General features: G+C 36.3%; 1 protein-coding gene across 1 annotated transcript; it reads left to right on the top strand.

Annotated features, from left to right (window-relative positions):
• The first annotated feature begins 18,258 nt into the window (after window positions 1-18,258).
• LOC149152539 (glyoxylase I 4-like) lies at window positions 18,259-19,198 on the top strand. Its single transcript, XM_089439860.1, has 3 exons — window positions 18,259-18,443; window positions 18,641-18,746; window positions 18,881-19,198. The coding sequence occupies exons 1-3, from the start codon at window positions 18,259-18,261 to the stop codon at window positions 19,196-19,198; spliced, it is 609 nt and encodes a 202-aa protein (XP_089295986.1).
• The last annotated feature ends 4,523 nt before the right edge of the window (window positions 19,199-23,721 follow it).

The raw sequence follows: 23,721 nt of genomic DNA, 5'->3' as shown, positions 1-23,721 counted from the left end.
AATATGCACATGACTATTAATATGAACAAAACAAGATTCATGATGCTTAAATTTAGAGGTATCATGTGATACCTTGATATATGAAAACAACAACTTTGAGGAAATTTCTTCTTACGAGTATCATGGAATCAATTTCCATTGCAAGCTCAACTAAAATTATAACATTGGCAAAAGGATAAATGGAGGATCAAAAGATTATTAGGTCTTTGAAAACGATTGTAAGGCCAGAAATATTTGGATATGGGATTAAAAAAAAAATCATCTTTCAGACTCTTGCTACTCATTTTATTCTATATGGATGTGATGTTTGGGTTGCAGTATCTTGAAAGAGTCATCGAGAAAGATTAAACATATCGAAGTAGTTTATAATGTACAATCTCAAAATTAAAGGAAGTACACCTTATCCTATCATCCTTATTGAGGCACACATTTCACCCACTGAAATCATGTCTATGACTAGGTATCTTATGCATACAAAGATGTTAAACAACATAAAAAATCATATGTTTCTTAAAATTGTTTCTAAATCTAGGCAAAACCAGCACCTTCAACTTAAGCGGGATGGCACACAAATGTATGCATAATCTTGGCTAGACCATTGGGAGATGAAAGAGAATATTTTTATGCAAAATAAGAATAATATTAAAAATTATATTACATCAAAATTTAAAGAGAAAATTTGGGGTTATAAAAAATTAAAGGAAAGAGAAAAACTAAGGTATTATAAGGTTGTACTTAACCCAAATCTTGAAAATAAGAAATATCCATCTATCTTCACTACTATAAAGAAGAAAATAAAAGTTGCTAAAATAAGAACTAATTCTCATGAACTTCATAGTGACACAAGATGTTGGGCAATTCCCAAAACACCATGAGACAAAAGAGTCTATCACCTTTGCAACACTAACAGGGTTCAAGATAAATTGCATTATGTCAAATTCTCTTAAATTCTCCATCTTATACTCACATTAGAGCTAGAATTTCAAATTATTGGTTACATTGTCAACCTTCGTGAGATTTTAAGTCAACAAAACTATGGTGATCTTTCAAAGGTTCACTTATTGCTTTCCAAGAAAAGGGAAAAAATGTTAAATAAATTAGACTAAGAAGATTCTATAAACAATTTCGATCTTAATAAGCATTAAACACCATCACAATCAATTTAAACTATTATATATCCAACTTAACCATGAATCTAGTATGCCCCAAGAGTGACAAAACTCTTTAGGTGCAAACCTCTTTTAGAGTGCAAAATTTGAAAACAAATTGCATCTCTCTCATCTCTTGACAAATCTCGATGAATTTTTAGTGCTTCTCTCTCTCTCTCTCTCTCTCTCTCTCTCTCTCTCTCTCTCTCTCTACACAGACACACACACACACACAATGTGTAATTTTTCATTGTTTAAATTGTATTTTTTAATGCTACATAGAGTACATAACTTAAACTTGTAAGTCCAAAAAGTCTTGGATTTTAGGGAAAATTGATTAAAAATATACCTAAAAGAGGATCAAAATGTAAAATTTTGAGACTAATTCACACTTTTTAACCATTAAAACTAAATTTTTTAAATTTATCTGTATGATATATGTTGAAAAATGCAACAATAAATTCTTAATCTAATTTTTCTTTGATTAAATTGAGAAAATTCAAATTTCTACATCTACAAACAACTTGGATGATGTTAACTTGTGTGACATGTCTTATGTCACCTATTTTACTTAGTAAATCTGAGTTGGAGGAGTTAGAGTTCAATTCAACATGCATGATTGCTAATTTGTAGCAATGAAGCTCAGTTATCTCAGGTTGTTTTCAGTTAAACTAGTTCCAACTTTGGGAGGAAGTAGTGGAAGTTCACTTAAGTAGTGGGACTTCAATCAAACTCAGTGAGCATCCAGTTAACTAATCAATCCACCAAAAATATCTGGTGCATGTAGGTAATTCGAGTTCCCCAGAAGTGGTGGAGATTCCAAGGCAATGTAACATTAGTTGTAGACTAGTCTTGAGTGTACAAATGTTGTGTGTAGTAAAAATGATCAACCTAAGGAATTGCACAATCCAATTTAAGGAATTTCCTAAATAATAGAGGCCTAATTCCTCAACAAACAACACAAGGAAATAAGACCTCAACATGAGGAAAAATTTAACCAAGTCTGGGTGAGAGACCTTATGTGAGAAGATAGATGGGTTATGCACTTGCAAGGTGTGATAAGTTGAGAAAAGAAATTGTAATACCTCTCTATTCATTTGATTAATGTAAACAAGCATTGGGGATTTTAGCAGACTTCTTTCCCCGTATAAAAGTACTTGTCGCATGTGTGTTATTTCTTCATGCATGTGTGAGACTTTTTGTTCTAAATTGTGAATTAATGTCTGCAGAGTAATAGAGTAGGTTTTTTTCTTGTCATTTTGACTAATACTTCATGATAAGTTACAAATATACAACCTAATTTCTACATGGTATCATAGTTTTATTCACATTAGAGGAGGAAACTCAAAGTTGTTTTTCAGAGGTTCAAATCTAAATATCAATGTAGCATGATTTCTTCAGAGCTGAGAAGATGACATTCAATGAAATAAGGCTACAGTATGCTTTGGAAGACACATCCAATTTTGATGCATGAAAGGAACACATGGAGGCAGTATTGGATGGCAATTGATTGCTTGAATATGTCAATACAAATATTCCAAGAGCACAAAAAATTGATTTCCAATACCTTGCATAGTGGAAGAATGATGTAGCCAAGGTGAGGAGAATATTATTGGAGGGTGTACTAGATCATGTTGTCTCGAATATCCATGAAAAAGAAACTTCATTCACGATGTGGAACACTGAAAGAATTGTTCAAGAATAGTAGTGACCACAGGAAGCTCATGCTCAAGGATAAACTTTGAGGTATCAAGATGTAGAGGAATGACACTATACAACAATATTCTAGCAGGTTCACACAATGTCATGATGAAGTAGGCGGGATCAATGTTTCTTTCCCTGAAGATTACCTATTAATCTTATCCATTATGGGCCTTCCTAAGAGCTGGAATAACTTAATATTCAGTAAAAGGGAGGGAGAAACTATTGAATATGGAGTGCTTATGATATGATTTGGTATAGGAGGAAATAAGGCAGAATACTAGAGATGGGGCTTAATCCAAGGGCGAAGATGAGGAAAAATTTGCATTGGATGGAAAGGAAAAGAAGGGAAAAGGGAAAAAATCCCAACCTAAACAAGAATCAAGTCAAGGGGGCAAGAATAAAGATTTGTCAAACATTAAATGCTTCCATTGTCATGAATTTAGGCATTATTCCATGGAGTTTCCACATAAGAAGACAAGTAGGAAGACTTGAGGAGGAGAAGCAGATGAAGATTTGGCTTCATAGTTCGAGCTTGAATTTCACCTCATCACATGCATGACCAGCACAATGACGGGGAGCATGTAGTACTTGGACTCAGGTGCATCGTTCCACATGGCAGGGTGTAGAGATTTTTTTAGTGACCTGGAAGAAAAATATTTGTAGATTCACATTGAGATGGGGGACGATGGAAGGCATAGTTTGACCAGTATTGGTACAATCACCTTTTAGAGGGAGTCGGGCTCCCCCCTCGGGTTGAAGGTTTTCATGTTTATTCCAGTACTAAAGAAAAATATCATTTCTGTTGCAGTTTTGGAAGACCATGGTTATGATGTGATCTTCAACAAAGGAAAGTAAATTTTGAGACACATAGCCACGGTGAAGGTGAATGATATCAGAGTTCATGTGAAGAACCTATACAAGCTATGTGGAGGATTGTGATGCATTCAACACAAAGGTGGAGAAAGTGTAGAGTTGCGATGTCGATGAAATTTGGCATAGAAGACTTGGTTATTTTCATTATGGCACTTTGAAGATCATGTAATATATAACCCCGTACCTTCCCAAAGGAGAACTTGAGTAGTAGGATGCATGCAAAGGATGAATTAGGGGAAGTACAAAAAATTCACATCCCATGATTGGGACAACAAAATAAAGTAGCCCTGGAAAGGATCCACTCTTATGTATGTGGGCCTATCTTCACAATCTCCATTCCTAGGTACAAATATTTTGTAATTTTTATTGATGACTTCTCATGGAGGTGTTGGACCTTCTTCATGTGCAGGTTCTTACCTCTTGCCTTAGCACCCAAAAACTGAAGAGATGAAGACACACTTTAAGAAAACAACAAAATGCCACACCTTAAGTGCCCTAGTGATCACAACGATGAGCCTGTCCAGGTATGTTAGATCGATGCATAGGTTCTTACCTCTCATCTTACCATTGAGAGATTGTGGACTAGGAACACTCAATCATCAAACAAAATACTTGCCTTATTGTATCGTCAACTTCCATACCCGGTAACCACGCAAAAATGTAGTGTTGTTTTAATCAATCCTAATTAACCAAGACTGAAACCATTTAATTTTCAACCCAGGGTAGGTCTTGTTGTTTCAATGGAGTTTGCACTATCTGTGCTAATACACTGCAACCAAGAATGAAAATAGAAAACATCAAAGAATGTCGTTGAATCAATTGCATAAATTAAATCATTCATGCAAAAACTAGAACAATCTATAGAAATGAAATCACACTTCACAATTACCAGAGCAAGGGTGTGCCACACATTCAACTAATAACTACACCAGCTAGTCAACTACCATACTGCTTAATCAAATCAGTGTAACAACATAACATAATTTTGGAACTGAAGTAGATATATTCTACAATTTATATAGTAATTGTAGAAATTCATACAAACAATAATGTACAACTACTTCTACCACTACAATCCCTGCTAAAGAGGAGGGCCCTGCCTCCCTAGCAGGGGCGTAGGAATGAACATGAGCTTAGTTAAAGAATCAAATCAGAAACAGTAACAACATCACCCCAGTGTCTTTGATATTAAGAATAATGGAAATTTACAGGATCAAAATAACATTTATCTCTATATCATCCCCATACATGAGAGATTAAGTTTCTTTTATAGTTATTACATACCCAAAATCAGGAATAGATCAGTCATGAGAATCTCACGATTCTCATGCTGATCACAAAATAGAAATCGTTATAACCTGTTCCTAAATACAAATGCTATTCAAATACATTGTCTAAGATTACAACCGCTTGGATATGTTACTTTCTAAATAAAAAATTCATAAATTTCAATAGTTGTTGTGTGGAATAGTACCCACGACTTTGCTAGCTACGGTGCAATAGCATCCTACGATCAAATGATTGTTTGGGATGTAACAACAATCACTAGGTAACAACATACTTGTAGCGGCACCCAATGTGTAACGACGGCCACCCTTAACAACACATAGTATAACAGAAACACTTGTAACAACATACAAAGTGTAATAGCAATCTGTAATAGCATACAGAGTGTAACAACAATCTGTTCCATCCTGCTCTGAGACCGATCAATGCGACTTGTTCACTCCATAACCTCATTCTTGCAAGCAACACCTGAAAAAACGATAGGATCCAGAAGACTTCTCCAATGCTTACCCCAGTTAGCCACAAAAAGGAATATTGCGTCGTTATATTTAGAAAAAATGGAAAAATAACATGATGGTGAAATATGTTGTTTATACTAAGGAAAAGGTGATTAACATGTGAAGTTTCGTTGGCCTAGAGGGAAAGAGGATCAAAACTGTGGAAATAAAGTGTAGGAAATAGGTATAAAAACTACACCCAACACCCAGCCATACCTGAAAGGGGTTGTGCCCTGTTGAGATATGGAGAGCTATGTTGTAGTTGTGTTGGACATAGGAGAGACTTTCATCCTATGTGTGTGGATGGTTTGAGTTGTACATGCCCAAAATGTGTACCATATTATTGACAACCTCTGTTTAGCCATCAATTTGGGGATGGAAAGTTGTGGAATTAGTAAGCTTTGTATCCAGAATCGACCAGAGACTTGACCAAAACTCACTCAGGAATATGTTGTCTCGATCGAAGATAATGGATTGTGGTATCCCAAAGTGTACCCACACTTAGTCAAAGAAGAGCTTAGCAGTGGCCTCTGCTATGATACTCTTCTTGCAGACTGCCATGACGACCATCTTACAGAATCTGTCAATGACCAAGAGAATGCAATTGTTCTCGTGCCTAGTAGAAGAAGGGCCCGACATATAATCCATGGAGACACATTCCCAAGTTCAACTAGGAGTAGGTAGAGGAGTATACAGACCTTCCTTCTTGATGGCTGGTTTGGTAATGGTGCACACAGTGCACGATCTAATGTACTTCCCACCATCTTGACGATGTTTTGTCCAATAAAAATAATTCTACAATACCGCCACTATTTTCTCTACTCTGAAATGTCCAGCAATTAGACTGTAGTGCACCTCCCAAATCTTCTTGGCACGCTCACTTGAAGTAACACAAATGTGTCCCAAGTGGCATAACAGTGCATCCTGAAGGTAAAAATTTGGAACTTGCTTCCCTTCCAGGAGTTTCTGGTATATGTTGTCGAATTCTGGATCTCTCTTGTAACGATCGGCCACCCCGATGTCTCGTGCCCATAGGAGTCGAGCACAATGATTAGCACCATAAAAAGTGGTCGGCTGAGGCAATCATTGACATTATTGGTGTTGCCCTTCTTATACTTAATGTTCAAATGGAACTGTTGCAGATAGGTGGACCATTTCTTATGGCAATCATTTTGCAAGTTCCCTTATGTCTGTATGAACTGTAGAGGTTGGTGGTTTTTGTGGATGGCCATTTCCTTCCCTAGAATGTAATGCTTCCATTAATGGTAGGCCTGCACAATGGAATACATTTCATTATCATAAGTGGGGTACTTTCAGATTGTGTCTGAAAGTGTCTCACTATGGTAAGCCACTAGATTCCCATGTCGAGTAAGAACCACACCAATAGCATAGTCAGAGGCATCTATCTCAAGCTCAAATGGTTGTTGTAGGCATGGTAATGTGAGCACTGGTGTCGAACAAAGACAATCCTTCAACTCGGAGAACGTTCGTTGTTGGGTTTCCAACCAAAAGAAATTTTCTTTCACTCTACCCTTGGTGACTTGACTTAAAGGCCAAGTGATATGAGAGAACCACAACATGAACCTATGGTATAAATTGGAAAGACCCAAAAAGTTGTAGAGCTCTGTGAGAGTTGTTGGGGCTGGCCCATCCCAAATGGCTTGTATCTTGGATTGGTCCACATGTACACCCTATTCAGCAATGATGTACTCCATATATTGAACCTGGGTCAGGTCAAAGGTGCATTTTTCCAAGTTAGCACACAACTTGTGTTGTGGAAGGGTTTGAATTACCCATCGAATATGGTGGAGGTTCTCTTCACAACTATGGCTCAAGATCAAGATCTAATGTAAATAAACCACCATGAATGCATTGGTGAAGGGTCGTAAGATGTCATCCATTTGTCTCATGAAGGTTGCAGGGGTGCTTGTCAATCCGAATGACATGAACAATCATTCTAAAAGGCCCTCCTTGGATTTGAAGGTAGTCTTCCACACATCTAAGGGTTCGATAGGAACCTGGTGATAACCTGTCTTCAAGTCAGTCTTACTGAAATAATCCCCCCCCTTGATCTGGTCCAAAATGTCATCAATTCATAGGATTGGGTACCTATTCTGGATAGTGATATTGTTCAGCCCCTGATAGTCAATACAGAGCCTCCAAGCCCCATCCTTTTTCTGTACTAATACAATCAAGCTCCTATAGGGTGATGAGCTTGGCCTAATGTGCCCTTTCTAAAATAGTTTATGAATGTACCACTTGATCTCATCATTCTTGAGAACAGAGCTTAGATATATTGGTCCATTGGGCAATGGCACACCCAAGGTTAGATCAATGGATCGCTTGACCTAACAGTGTAGAGGTACTCGTGTGAGTGAGGCAAAAATATCCCTGTACTCCTCCATGACCTTGTCCATCTGTTGCTGCTGCGCAGAGGAGCCATGCCTAGAATCTGTGGCCACAACCTTCTTCTTTTCTTGGGGCTGAATCATAAGAAAAATAAATTTCCTGGTATAGTAAATGATCTTACTGCATTGCTTTGCATTGATCAAAGAGATGGTGGTATGCAAGGCTACCTCTGGTATCCTGTACAACTTATTAGCCAAAGTAATAATCACAAAATGAGGTATAGAGTCATATAAAGCATGTCGCTTACACAAGTATCGTTGTCCTAACAATATATAAGAAACTTCAAGAGGAACAAAATCACATAGTACCTTATTTGTGAGGGGCTTGATGTTGTACGGAAGGCGACATTATTGGCTGACGCAAAAATCACCTCCTTGGTGAAGCCACCCGATGGTGTATGTATGTGGATGTGTTGTAGCCTTTAGGCCTAGCCACATCACGACCTTTACTGAAATGAGGTTCTCTTGTCTCCTCTTTTTGACAATGAACTGCAGCAGAGAACCCTTCACCCACATATGTGAGTGGAAGAGGTTTTCCCCCTCCTCTGGATCTTCAGGCTCAAATTTCTGGATCTTTATGGTGGCCATGGTGGCACTGGGCTCCGCATAAATGATCTGCTTCCCTTTGTTAGTTCCCTTATCAAGTTCCGATTCAAAGTTAGAATTTTTGGGTTGTGTTATATTCTTTCCATGACTAGCCCATGTAGTTAATCGGGGGGTTAAAAGGGGGAAGAGCCCCCCCTTCGTTGCATCGATTGCGTAGTAGGGGGAGTCATAGGGGGTTTGAGGGGTGCAGGTAACCCCACTTTATGGGGTATGGGGCAGCGCCCCGAAAAATTTTGGTTTTGGACCCTATGTTAGGTTCAGTGGACATACCTATGGTTTTGTGCATGATTTTCGCACATGGTTTTGGACACGATGGTGTTCGGTCCGTGGTTTTGGACACGATGGTCTTCAGTCCATGGTATTGGATGCTTCGGCATGTATAAATATGTATTGTAACATTGAATGGAACATAATGAAAAATCAAGCTGGTAGTCCCAATTTTGGGATCTAGGGGAAAATCTTTGTGTATCTGTTTTTTATGTGTTATGCTCTTGCATTGTTTATTTTCTGTGTTTTAGAATCCGTATGCAAGTAATTTTTGTATAGGGTTAAAACCTACATTTGGTATCGGAGTTGTTTTGGCTTCAACAGGATGCCTTTGTTGCTGAGGGGTTTCACTCAGGCCTGTGGTAGACCCTGTTCAGTGGGAGATTTGCAGGATCGATTCTAGTGGTGAAAGAAGATGGCGAGAAATAGAAAGATAGAGATCGAGGAATTTAATGGTCAGAGTTTTAAGTTATGGAAACTCAAGATGGAGGATCTGTTGGTGGATAAATATCAGTGGATCGCGGTAGATCCGGGTACTAAACCAACGGGAGTGTCTAATGAAGAATGGAAGAAGTTGGATGGGAAGGCAAAGATCATAATACGATTGTGTGTATTAGATTTATTATTGCTGAATGTATGAGGGGAAGCTACGATGAAGGCTTTGTGGTACAATTTAGGGACTTTGTACCAATCTAAATCTCTTGTGAATAAACTGTTCCTACGGAAAAAGTTGTATAACCTGAGGATGAAAGATGGAGACTCGGTGACAGAGCATCTAAATGCATTTAATACTATGGTAAGTCAGTTATCGTCTGTTGATATCAAAATTTAAGATGAAGATAAGTGCATTAGTTTGTTGTGTTCTCTACCATATTCGTGGGATAATCTAGTTATTGCAATAGGTAGCAATGCAATTGCCTTTCAGTTTGATGAAATAGTCTCATCCTTGCTGATGGAGGAGATGAGATGGAAAAATATGGAGAGCCAGAATGGTGATGCCTTGTCTATACGAGGACGGTCCTAGAACAGAAACAAAAATAAGTCATCTAGTGGGAGACCTAAATCTAGAGGGAGATCTAAATCTCTAAGAAAACTTGTAAAGGTGGCATGCTAGAAATGCGAGAAGGAAGGGCACTACAAAAGGGAATGTAAATCTAAAGCTCCTGACAAAGGAAAGGGATCTTATGATGGTCCTTTTGCAGAGGCAAAAACCACCTCAGATGAAGGTGGGGATGTTTACTTGGCTTCTTCAAGTACACATGTAGATCATGAGGCATGGTTGATTGACTCAGGTGCATCCTTTCACTTCACTCCCCATAGAGAGTGGTTCTGCGAGTATGAGAAATACGATGGTGGTGATGTCTTCTTAAGGGAAGATAGGAAGGCTAGAATCATTGGTCGCTGAAAAGCAAAGTTGAAGTTGCAAGGTGGAAGGGTTAGAACACTTCTGGGTGTTCTACATATTCCTATATTAGCCAGAAATCTGATTTCTGTAAGCAAGCTAGATGATGCATGTGTAAAAACAGTGTTCGAGAAGGATACCTGCAAGATGGTTTGGGGGGCAATGGTATTGATGCGGGGAGTTCGAATTGGAACTTTGTACAAGCTGCAAGGCAACACTGTTGTTGATGGGTGCAACAGTTCTGTGGTTCCTGAAAGTGGAGCAAAAAATATAGTGGTCTCTGGAGAGAAGACCATGCTGTGGCATCAAATGCTTGGACATATTGGAGAGAAGGGCCTTCGAATACTTCATGGTAAAGGTATGGTAGAAGGTATGATTAATAGCTCTCTGCATTTTGATTTCTATGAAAATTGTGTATATGGGAAGTAGAATCGGGTGAGTTTCCCCTTTGGTGGTAAGAGGGAAAAACAAATATTAGGGCTTCTGCACAGTGATGTGTTTGAACCTATGAAGGTTCCATCACTAGGTAAGTTTGTGTACCATGTATCCTTTATGGATGACTTCTCAAGGAATACATGGATATATTTCCTTAAGAAGAAATCTAAAGTCTTTGACATGTTTAAAGAATTTAAGGCTCTGGTGGAAAACCAAACAGAGAAGAAGGTAAAGGTGCTAAGGACAGATAACGGTGGAGAGTTTTGCAGTAAAGAATTTGAAGAATTCTGTAAGAAGTGTGGTATAGCATGACAGAAGACTACTCCATACACAGCTGAGAAAAATGGAGTTGTAGAAAGAATGAACAAGACGTTGATGGAAAGGGCAAGAAGCATGCTCAGTGGTGTCAGGTTAGGACAAGAATTCTGGGCAGAGGCGACGGAGACAGCATGTTACTTGGTCAACATATCACCTTCATCAATGTTGGAGGATAAGACTCCACAAGAGGTATGGATTAGTAAGAAACCCTCTGTTTCACATCTGAGGGTATTTGGATGTGATGCATATGTACATGTTCCAAAGGAGAAATGAACAAAGTTGGATAGTAAATCTGAAAAGTGCATCTTTATTGGGTATAAGGATGGTTTAAAGGGTTATAAGCTTTGGAACCCAGTAACAAGGAAGGTAGTGTACATCCAAGATGTGGTGTTCAGAGACGTAAAAGATGTTATTAAACATGAATTCCAACCAAAGGAACCTGAGAAGATAAAGTTTGAGCTAAGGGAGGAAGAATCAGACTCTACAACAGAGGAGCAATTAGAAGATGAAGAGCCACAAACTCTGGGTGTGAGAAGATCAGTTCGGGAAAGAAGGCAGCCAGAAACGTATAGTCCATCTGCTTTCTGTTCGAATTTTTCTTTATCTATTATTGATGATGATCCTAGAACTGTGAAGGAAGCAGTAGATTCAGAGGATGGAAAACTCTGGAAAGAGGCTATGGTTGACGAAATGGCATATTTACACAAAAATGGGAACCGGCTAGAAGGAAACCCATTGGCAGCAAATGGGTGTTCAAGAAGAAAACAAATGCAGAAGGAAAGGTGGAGAAATACAAAGCTCGGTTGGTAGCAAAAGGTTATTCCCAAGTGTCGAGAATATATTTTGGTGATATTTTTTCTCCTATTGCCAAGGTAACTTATATTAGACTACTTTTATATGTTGCTATTGCTTTTGATTTTGAGGTAGAACAGATGGATGTGAATACATCATTTCTTCATGGGGATCTCGAAGAGGAGATCTACATGAAGCAACCTGAAGGCTTTTTGTGAAGGGTAAGAAAGAACTGGTATGCAAGTTACAGAAGTCTATGTATGGGTTAAAACAGTCACTGAGGATGTGGTATCAGAAATTTGATACATTTATACGGGGACTTGGCTTCACCAGAATCAAAGCAGATCACTGTGTGTATTTTGAATTAATTGGTGACTGTGTTATTTATCTGATCTTGTATGTGGATGATATGTTGCTGGTTGGAAATGACAAAGAAATTATCGAGGATTTGAAGACCCATTTGTCCCCAAATTTGACATGAAAGATTTTGGTGTTTCAAACTATATTTGGGCATGGAAATTAAAAGAGATCGGACAAAGAGGCAGCTCTGGTTAAACCAGAGGAAGTATGTCGAGACAAGACTGCAGAGGTTTAATATCTAGGATAGTAAACCGGTGAAGGTTCCTATTCCTGTAGGTGTAAAGTTATCTGCTGAATAGTGTCCTAAGACACAAGAAGAGGAAGAGGATATGTATCGTGTTCCATATACAAGTGCAATCAGTAGCCTGATGTATGCAATGGTCTGTACTAGACTAGACATTGCACATGGAGTGGGAGTATTGAGCAGGTTTATGTCAAAACCACGGAAGGAACACTAGACAACAGTGAAGCAGGTTTTCAGGTATTTGCTTGGCACTAGTAATTATGGTTTGTGCTACCAAAGAAGACCAGGATTAGACAGAGTGTTGGATATTTGTGGCTTTGCTAATGCAGACTAGGCCAGAGATATGGCTCGGAGAAGATCTACAAGTGGGTATGTGTTTAACCTATTTGGAGGTGCAAACAATTGGATGAGTAAGGAACAATCTGTAGTGACACTATCAACTACACAGGCAGAATACATGGCAGCCACTCATGCAAGCAAGGAAGCAGTTTGGTTGCAGAGATTGTGTTCAAGTATTGGGTTAGTACAGGGAGCTATAAGGATAGACTGTGACAGCCTAAGTGCAATTTTCTTGGAAAAGAACCCTGCATACCATTCAAATACAAAGAACATTGATGTTCAGTATCACTTTGTGAGGGATATGATAGAATACAAAAAGGTGTTGTTGGTAAAGGTGGACATTTTGAAGAATACTGCAGATGCATTGAGAAAATTTGTGAGATCTGAGAAGTTCTCTTTGTGTAGAGAAATAGTGGGGCATTGCAGGGCTGGATAAATGACTAATCTTTCTTGTGGCCCCCTATGGAAAGAAGAAAACAAGTGGGAGAATTTTAGGTTGTGTTATATTCTTTCCATGAGTAGCCCAAGTAGTTAACTGAGGGGTTAGAAGGGCGCGGAGCCCCCCCCTTTGTTGTGTCGATTGCATAGCAGGGGGAGTCACACGGGGTTTGAGGGGTGCAAGTAACCCCACTTTATCGGGTCTTGGACCCTATGTTAGGTTCAACGGACATACCTATGGTTTTGTGCATGATTTTCGCACGTGATTTTGGAGGCGATGGTGTTCGGTCCATGGTTTTGGACACGACAGAGTTCGGTCCATGGTTTTGGATGCTTTGGCATGTATAAATATGTATTGTAACATTGAATTGAACATAATGAAAATCAAGCTGGTAGTGCCCGTTTTTGGATCCATGGGAAAATCTTTGTGTATATGTGTTTTATGTGTTATGCTCTCACATTGTTTATTTTCTATGTTTTAGAATTTGTATGGAGGTAATTTCTGTACGAGCTTAAAACCTACAAGAACTTGCGTCTGATTCGGAAGCCTTTTACTTGTATTGTGAGTGGAGCGCTTATGGAACTCACACCATTTTTCCATGTCCTTCCTTTGTTGTTCTTTTCTTGCAGCTTGGGCAGGTTCTCTTGGGTAGCCTCGCCTTCGCTTGGTCCTTTGTTCTGTGGTTTGGGGGCGCCTTTTCCTTACTTTGGATTTGGAGATACAAATTCCCACTTCTTCTGTTTAAACTTCTGCTCAGTATTTACAATGTATCAATATGTTGTGCTGAGCGAGGAGATGTCCAAGAACTCCATCTCATCCTTGATGTACTTGTGTAGACAACCGTGGTACTTGAGCACAAAATGTCGCTCAGAATCCTTGATACCCAGTTTTGTGTGAAGGGTATGGAAAGTATTTGTGAACTCTCACACATCTTGGTCCCTTCCCTGTCGTAGCATGGTCCACTTTACGCATTTAAGTTCATAGCTCCTAAGAGGGTAATACTATTCCTTGATGGCGTCTCAGATAGAATTCCAAGTGGGTGCGGCTAAAAACAATGAGGGTTCACCCTAGTCATTTTGTTCAAAGTAGGTTTCCCACCAATCCTTGACATGTGGGACGGATTTGAGAAGTGCAAAAGTAATCTTTTCTTGATTGAAAAAGTCATGAACTGAAAAATATCCTTCCAACAGGTTTAACCATTTATCTACGGCATTTTCATTTGTCAGGACTTCAAATATGGGTAGTCGTCGAAGGATCTGGGAAAAGTTATCCATCATTGTGTCCCTGTGTCGCTCGAGGGATTCCTCAAGGAACATTTTGAAAGGATTTGTTGCCCCCTCATCTTTATTTTCTTCCACCATGGGAGTTTGTCCGTTTTTGTGAGGCTAATTCTGTAATGGTTCAACCAGATCGAGCCCTAACTCCTTATACCCTGACCTCATTAGGGACATGCAAATAAAAACAGAGAAGGAACAAACCGCTCTGATACCACTGATCTGAAATTAAACAAGAATGCTACAACTTACAAATATAATCATAAACACAGAGATGCATCAAAAAAACACTTCATTTCATTAATAGAAAAATACTAAACTAGGCTTACAAATAGAATGGAAATAAGATAGCTCGGGCAATGGTAGCTTATCTATGAGAAGAGATGTGGCATCTACATGCCTCTGAACTGAGTTACAATGAGGCTAAAGGGCCTTTTTATTATTGAACAATAAGAGATAACACCCTAAACAACCAAAACCCTAACCTGAGGAGATGTAACACCAAGAGTTTATGGGCCCCATTGGGGTTAGTTAGGCAGCCAACTTCCCGAGTCATAACTTGGTCATATTATCTATGTTTGATGCATATGATACCTCATTGGAAAGATATCTCCGAGGACTATAGCCACTATCGCAATTGCGATAAAAATCACCAATTGCTATTTTCCGAAAAAAAAAACGTCGTTTATGGCATCAAAACACCTCTCGAAGTCCAAGACCTGAAAAACTGCCAAAAATAATAAACTGTTCTACAATTAAGGAAACTGAAAAAACTAAAAGAAACAAAGGTGAGGGTCTAAGTGGAATAGGTGGGTGGCCACCAATATCCACCTCGACCAATAGCAATAGTAAATGGGCATTGGAGGAATAAGTGAAATTTTTTTTCTTCTAAACCCTAACATACATAACATCTACCAAGTCCTGAATAACCCCTCTTGAAGAGATTCTCCCAAGTTAGAATCTTTTTCTTCGACACTAGCGAGAAGAACAATTTTAATTTTTAAGGCATATGCCATGACCATACCTTCTCGAACTAACATAATGCCGCAAGAACTTGTAGAGAATAAGAAATGTATTTGTAGATCCCCTTCACTGATAAGTGTCCTTGAACCGATTGTCCATCCCATTTAAGAGTATCATCCAAAATGTAATACCTGACTTGTATAATCTTAAAATGTAGTACTCCCATATAACAACATTAATATGAGAGAAACCCAACTCCTTAAACCCTTTTCCAAGTAGGATAATGATGAAATGTAGCCAATTGAAATTGAATTTGGTTAATATAGTAAATGCCCATGTTGTGGAGGTTTTTTATAATGTCACTTGGCAAGGTATGATCTCCCTAAACACCACGAATATGTCGAACCGGACTTCCACCATTGCACCAAAACTCATCTCCGAGTGAAAATTTCCAATAGGTCATTTTTTGTTTTCATGAAGCCTTGCGAGATGAAAAATCCCTTTTTAGTAGATCCCGCCCCATTCTTTAACCAAGTATAAGAGCCAAATTTTTAATATATTTCTTCTTAATAATTTCTTGCCAAATACGAGATCCAAATAATCCATGTCATAAACTCTTAGTCATCCAAGCCCATCCAATTTTATTTTTTATGTTTTAGAACCCCATCCTCCTAGCTCCTTCTGCTGAGTGAGATTCCCAAATGTACAAGATGGATTTTGTGGTGTCCCCTCACACGAGATGAGAGAAAATTAGATATAATGGAATTGACTTTCCTAATTATATGCTTAGGCCTCATGTATAAATGAATCCAACATACAAATATATTTTGTAAGATTGATTGTGCAAGAATGAGTCTACCACCACTCGTTAACCGTTTATGCGCCCATGCACACAATCTCCCTCCGAATTTATGAATTAACCAATGCGAGTCTTTGTTTAGATATCTATTTGGTTTCAAATTGAACCCAGGATATTTGAATCTCGCATCTATAGGAGAGGTACGAACATAAAAGATGTTTGCAATCTGTGCTATTTTAGCGAGTTAGTGAGATGCATTGATGAACAATGATTTCTATTTGTTAATATATAATCTAGAAACATCTATAAATTTAGAAATAATGTGGAAGAAATACAAACATTGTACCAAAAAATCTGTCAAAAAATAGAACATCATACACCAACACAAATTGCTAAACAAATACATTTTTTTGTGATATAATCCAACAAATTTACCCCATCTTTATCATCATTATCTTCATGCTGAAAGCATGAATGACCAAAAAAAACAATAAAAATAATATAGAGCATCCCTCTCGTAGCTCCGATATGCCCGAACGAATTTTGGAGAACACCATTAATCAATAGCGCATAACTAACTGATGAGACACACCATGATCCATTCAACAACACAACATATAGACCGATTCAATGACCAACAAAAACAATAAAAATAATATAGAGCATCCCTCTCGTAGCCCCGATATGCCCAAAAGAATTTTGGGGAACACCATTAATCAATACCGCATAACTAACTAAGGAGACACACCATGATCCATTCAACAACACAACATATATACCGATTCTAATCATACGAAAGAAAGTCCAATCCACACTCGTAAGCTTGATGGAGAACCAACTTTAAAATAATAGTCTCCTTCCTTCGAACTTCTATAGAGTGTAAACTCTCCTAACCTATGGCCACAACGTCTGGCAACGCCTAACCAGCCATACATAGGGTATTTAATGCCCGGAGATATGCACGCTGGTTAACGCGATCACACGGAGCGGGGAGTTTCGACATTAAATAATTTTTGGGCTTTCGCGTGTTATCGGGCTAAGCTGCGTGTATATCCCCAGGCATTAAATACCCTATGTATGGCTGGTTAGGCGTTGCCACAACGTCTTGTCCATTTTTCGGGAGAAATAAAGGCGGAGAGTTTTTCCTTCAAACAAGTGGCAAGTCGCAATTAATATTGCATAAAATATGGGCGGATAATCATGACAAAAGGTCGGCTGACTTGGGAATGACTGGGAAATGAGAATAATGAAAGCCACATTTACAACACCATATATCTTTTGTTCTGGGTGTGATTCTTGAACTAAATTTAGTAGAACGTTGCCCTTGACATCAATAAAGTATTTAAATGTCTCCATTGTCCAGCCATCCGGTCCTGTGCACTTGTCCTTGGCTAATGATTCTAGCACATGGATAAACTCTTCGTATGTGATGGGCCCACCAATTTCCACATCATCATCCGCAAACAACAAAAGAGCAAGATTCACTTTGTCTTTTCAATAACTTCCTTTTGATTTTATCAACGATATGCTTATGGGCATTTATTTTTTTCAAAAACTATTATTTATCTTATTTTATTGGTTTAATCAGAGAGATTGACGCGCAATGATTTGATTGTAAGATTTCAAAGCATATGTTTACGCCTCATGCCATTTTATACAAGCGGCAATACAAGGTCCATGTGCTTTGGACACCAAAATTAATCCTCAACGAATAAAAGTAATATGATAATAAATAAATCTAAAGAAATGAGCTGTTGCAGCGTGGATTGCACCCCCGAAGTTTCAGTTTGAAATGAGATTGATAAGATTCCACGTTCCATCTCATTCGGCCTTCAGATTCAGTGACGAGGTACACGCTGTCATCCCACATCATTCACGCGAATAGAGAGGTCAGCTCATGGCACCATGAGCAATCCTATTTATATCCGCTTCTCATATCACATTCATTATTTGCCTCTTCTCATCCCTCTCATTTCCACCACTTCCCTCTCTGCGTTTTCTTCTTGGTCCGGTAGTTTTGGCATTTCGAATCATTTATTCTCTCTTTTTCTGAAAAGAGCGAAAGCGGGAATACAGATACTGTAAATTTAACGTTCGAGGAGAATGATGAACTCTACTAAGAAGGGAGGACCAGGATCAGGATCAGGATCAGGACCCCTCTCTCTCAGGTCATTGAATCATATTTCTCTCGTCTGCGGATCCATAGAAGAGTCCATTAGATTTTACGAAGACATCCTCGGTTTTATTCCTGTAAAAAGACCTGGCTCCTTTGGATTTGATGGAGCCTGGTAAGTTGATTGATTTCGTTTTTGCTATTTACATTCACATTTTAGGCATTTGTTCGAAAATGAAAAATACCTAAATCAGAGCAATGCCGCAGTGAAATACTTTCGCTTCCAAAACTTACAGTGGGAACACCGCATTGGCTCTCCGTCTGCGGAACAAGATGTTTGTAGTTTATAATTTTGTGTTTATACTTTCGCAGGTTGTTTAATTACGGAATAGGCATCCATTTGCTGCAATCTCCGAACCCCGAGAATGTACCGAAGAAAACTGAAATCGATCCAAGAGACAATCACATCTCATTTCAGGTACATTATTCACCTATATTATCTTTTTTATGCAGAGATTAATAGCTGCATCAATAATTAGTAATTATCGGCCCATTTTCCTGCTGATTTCTGTAGATTTTTGTACTGAGTTTCGCATGTGTTTGGAATCGCAGTGCGATGATGTGCAGGGTGTAGAGAGAAAGTTGCAAGAAATGAAGATGAAATATGTGAAACGAATCGTGGAGGAAGGAGGGATTTATGTGGATCAGCTCTTCATCCATGATCCTGATTGCTATATGGTTGAGGTATGCAATTGTGAGAATCTTCCAGTGGAGCCCATAGTGGGGTCTGCATCGGCCTGCACTCTAAGATTGCCTTCTAATCCGCGGAATCCACTCATAGGCGTCCAAGAGGAAGAGATGCGTACGCGAGTTCTGGAGCAGATGATTCTTGTGAGTGCAAGCCCAAGACAAAAGGAGTTTGCTCTGTAACTAGTATCAACCTTACAGTCGACAACCATTTTTCAAATATCTATTAAGGATTACTTTGGATGTTATTTTTACAATAAAGATCAACAATCACGCCTTGATGTTGTTGTTTCGCAAGTGTTCTGAGATTTGAGCCCAACAAAATAACTGCAAGCCGTGTATATCTACTATTTTTATCAGTAATAGCCTTATGCAGCTTTGTTTTCTTTTTGTTCGTACGATTTTTGTACCCTCTGTCGTCATGGACGTGCGAACACAAGAACTAAATAAAATTCTGCGTTATGCCTCTGTAAATGTTAGTGGACCATTTACAGGAATAAAACAATGTGATGAGAGAGAGATAAAAAAGATTGGCAAACACTATAAAATTGATAAAGTTTGAAAATAATGAGAAACCCTGGAGAATGCCCGAGGGAGAGTTCCTCTCATCTGTTACTTGAATTATAATTTAAGGATAACACAAATGGACACCTATCTCTAGTTTTTATCCTACCAAGGTTATGTGAACGCAATGTATATTAGTAAACCATCAAATATGGAATAAGAAGAAACATAGGGATGATAATTTTTACTATAATAGATATAAATTAATTTAAAGAGAATATTCATAAACTTTAAATATTTTATAAAAAAATGAGTTCTCTCATTTTCAATATATCAAAAATTATAATATAATTTTAAATCATTAATAATTATAAAATCTTTATATTTAATATTAATTTATTATTCATCATAAAAAGTTACATCAATTTTTTCTCTATGCTCGTATAGCTTAATTCTCTGTAAATGATATATAACTGAATAAATTTGGAACAAATATGCACTATATCTACAAAATTGAGATAAACCATTATCTTAAATATTTTAAAAAAATTAAATATTATAAAAATATATAATATTCGAGATGATTATTTTAATTTGAAAAATATTATATAGAACTTAGGTAAATTTTCAACCAAAACAACATAAAACCAATATGAATGTTATAGGGTAAACCAAAACAACATAAAACTCATAATAATGTACAATGCAATGTAAGATTGGAGACAAGGTATTGATAGAAAATGAAATTTTGATATCATATCAATATTTTTATATATTCAATAATTTCACTAAATATAAAATGAGTTATTAACTCCATGTATTATTTTTATACTAAAAATATTAAAAAATTAAAATCAGATCAATTAACTTTAGATGTCAAAGATATACTTTTAGATCCATATCCATATCGTTACGCTAAAATAAAGTAATTATCTCCTATTGCATATTGGAAATTAAAAATGAGATAAGTGGAATACACTATGTTAAGTTTTATTATTAGAAAAAGGCAATGGGAATTAAAAATGTGATAAGTGAAATACACTATGTTAAATTTTATTATTAGAAAAAGTAGAGTAGTAATTAAATAGATATATTTTACAACATAGTGTGTAGGGATGTGTAAGTTTATTTTATAGTTTAGTACGAGGGGATGTGTAAGTTTGTTTTTTGTCATGTTTTTTTAAAATAAAATAAAAAATAATGTGAGTTATATAGAAAAATAAATTATGTTTTTATGGTTGAATTTTTTATTTCGTCCTATATATACTCTATTTAGCATACTACATATACTCTATTTAGCATTTAAAAATAGAATTTAAATAATGAAAAATAACACATTATATTTTTCACTCTAAAAATATTTGTACCTGAAGAAATTTGATCCTCTCAACTATTTGACAAAGACCTTATATTTAATTTTTTTAATGAACCCTATATTCTCAATAATTTAAAATGACTCAAAATCATTCTAAGACATTGCTTTGGGTTAAGTATGAATTGCATAGAGTGAAAGGTCGTTCTTTTAAACTAAGATCCTTGCTTTTTTAAATTACTTTCCATCTAAAGGTAGTTTTTATTAGTATAATTTTATTTCTAAAAGGTATAGTCTTAGTTATTATTAGTATAATTTTTTTTTTCTAAAAAGTTTTATAGTCTTGTATACCATAATCAAGACTAAATAAAAATAAGCCACCGATAACTCATGAAATGAAATTTGTAGTAATTAGGCAACTCAATGATAAGGGATGCGTTGTAGTTGAATTATTTTTTTATGGAACATGTTAAATGATTGTGAGCACTTGCACTTGATTATGGTAAAATTATTACATCTTTTAGAAAAAAGGAAATACCAACATTCTTAAATAAGCCATTTAAAGGATAGATAGGGCAGTTGATATTCATATTGTTCAATAGGTCTTCTCACCTTCTTTTTGTGTACTAGAAAAGGAAGGAAAACTAACATGTCGTTACACTATAGTTACATAATATAGAAGTTGAAGAATTTTTTAGGAATATAATAAAAACATAATTGTATTAAATTTGTATAGATTTATTTTAATCATAGATCTAGCAATCGCTGAGAAGGATTTAGAATGCAAAAATTTAAAAATATTGCATCTTCAAAGATTATATTCTTCTAAGAACTTATAAATGGTGACACACTCTCTCTATATTGGTTCAAAAATGAAATTTAAAAAATGAAAATTTTAATATTATATATATATATATATATATATAGATATATATAACAAGAATTAATTTTCAATAATTTCATTATTATTATTACTTTTTCCATATTAAAATATGTATTTTTTTTTTATTTAATTTTAAATATATTTAAACACATTTCAATATTACTTTAGATTTTCAGTTATTTTTTCTCTTTGCACATAGAAATATTTTATTGTGGTTCACATATTAAAGTAAACTAGAAATTGCACATATTGCAAAGGAAATTCTGTAATGCATAAATTCAAGACCAATCGTGACATATAAAAATTCATTGAAGATAAAAATTAGTAAACAAAATTCCATTAAAATTTAGAAGATAAAGAGAAATTACTTACACTATGCCAAATTGGCAGATTGTATAACCTTTCCAACATGTATTGCCTCTTAATCTTCAAAGATAGCCTTTCAACTTCAAATAGATTTTTTTTGATAGATATTAAAAAAATACATGTAGAAATACACATACTAGATGACATCGGATAAGATAAATAAAATAATATTAATTCATGAAGAATATGATGTCTATCTTTCCAAATCTAAAATTGCATCACAACCTCGCATATTTTATACATCATCACTTATTAGATGCAAATAAACCAGAGTTCACCTCACAATTATTCATAACTTTTGGTGTAAATTTTACAACTTTGCTGGGAAACTCTAGTGCAATGAGGTTGATGATGTTCAATATCTCCAATGCTTCCTCTGAGAACATCGTCTCTAAAATTGTAAAGAAACATTTTGAATTTCAAAATAACATAGAATTTTTATTTTAACATAGGGTTAGTTTTATTTATTTTATTTTATTGTTGGATAGCATTCAATTATGTGATCACCTTTCATTGATTTTGAATTTATGACAACACTGCCATTTTTTATGATAAATTTGTTTCTTTCTAAAAAACATTTCTCCCTTTTCCTGATGGGGAGTATTATCATTTATGTAACATTCACAACCCTTCAATTTTAAACATGATTTTGATCCAACTACACAAAAACATTACTAATGTGCTCAAATTTTGTGTTTTGTTGATTCCTGTTCAATCTTGATCATTCTTTTGGCATATAAGAGAGTTGATTTTATAAAATAACATTCTCAAACATAGGGTGGGGTAGAAAAACCTTGTGACTTATCACCTTTGCAAATATATATAGATGATTAAGGAAAGTTGTGTAGTAAAAGTAAATTCAAAGTAGCTCCATATCACAAACCTGGATGGAAACAAAAAAATGATGCTCAGAAATGTTCGGAGGAACCTGAACTCTCAGAAATGATGTCAAAGATGAGATTTATGGACAAAGTAGAAGAGAATAGGAAGATGCCTGATAAAAATAATAAAAACCAAAATTAGTCTAATGAGTATGGCAATGATTGTCTATCGGCTTTCATTAATGATTGAAAATCAAGACTGTATGTCAATGATCGACAATCAACTCTAACTAGTGAATCTTATTGTGTGAGTCTGTTATGTGTGCTTCTTTACATGAAGTGTTGTAAGAACTATGGTTCAGTACGTACAATCCTGTAGGGTCCATCTCATTCGGGTAAGTATCAAAATGAGGGGTCCATCTCTATTTTTTGACATTTAAAATGAAAAGCTAGCAAGCACAAAGTAAGAACGAACCAGGTAGGCATCAATGTGTAGTTAAAATCCATAGGTGTTTAGTGTAAGTAAGTGAGAGAGATTAAGAAATTTAGAAAAGCTTTCCAACATAGATTACCTCTTAATCATCAAAGATGGTCTTTCAAGTTCCAATATAAATTATTTGATATATTTTGAAAAATTACAGGTAGTAGATGACATTAAATAAGCTAAATAAAATAATATTAATTTGTGATCAATATGATAGTTATCTTCAACCTCACAAATTTCAGACATCATCATGTATTAAAAAAAATTGATCTAGACATTGGCTCCCAATTATTCATAACCTTTGGTGTAAAATCTGCAACTTTGATGGAAAACTCT

This window comes from Pinus tabuliformis, chromosome 9 (assembly GCF_031772625.1).
Source record: "Pinus tabuliformis cultivar Carrire ecotype Pingquan chromosome 9, CPIR1, whole genome shotgun sequence".
Taxonomy (NCBI): domain Eukaryota; kingdom Viridiplantae; phylum Streptophyta; class Pinopsida; order Pinales; family Pinaceae; genus Pinus; species Pinus tabuliformis.
The sequence above is the reverse complement of the archived record's forward strand: the minus strand, read 5'-3'. Positions and strand labels throughout refer to the sequence as shown.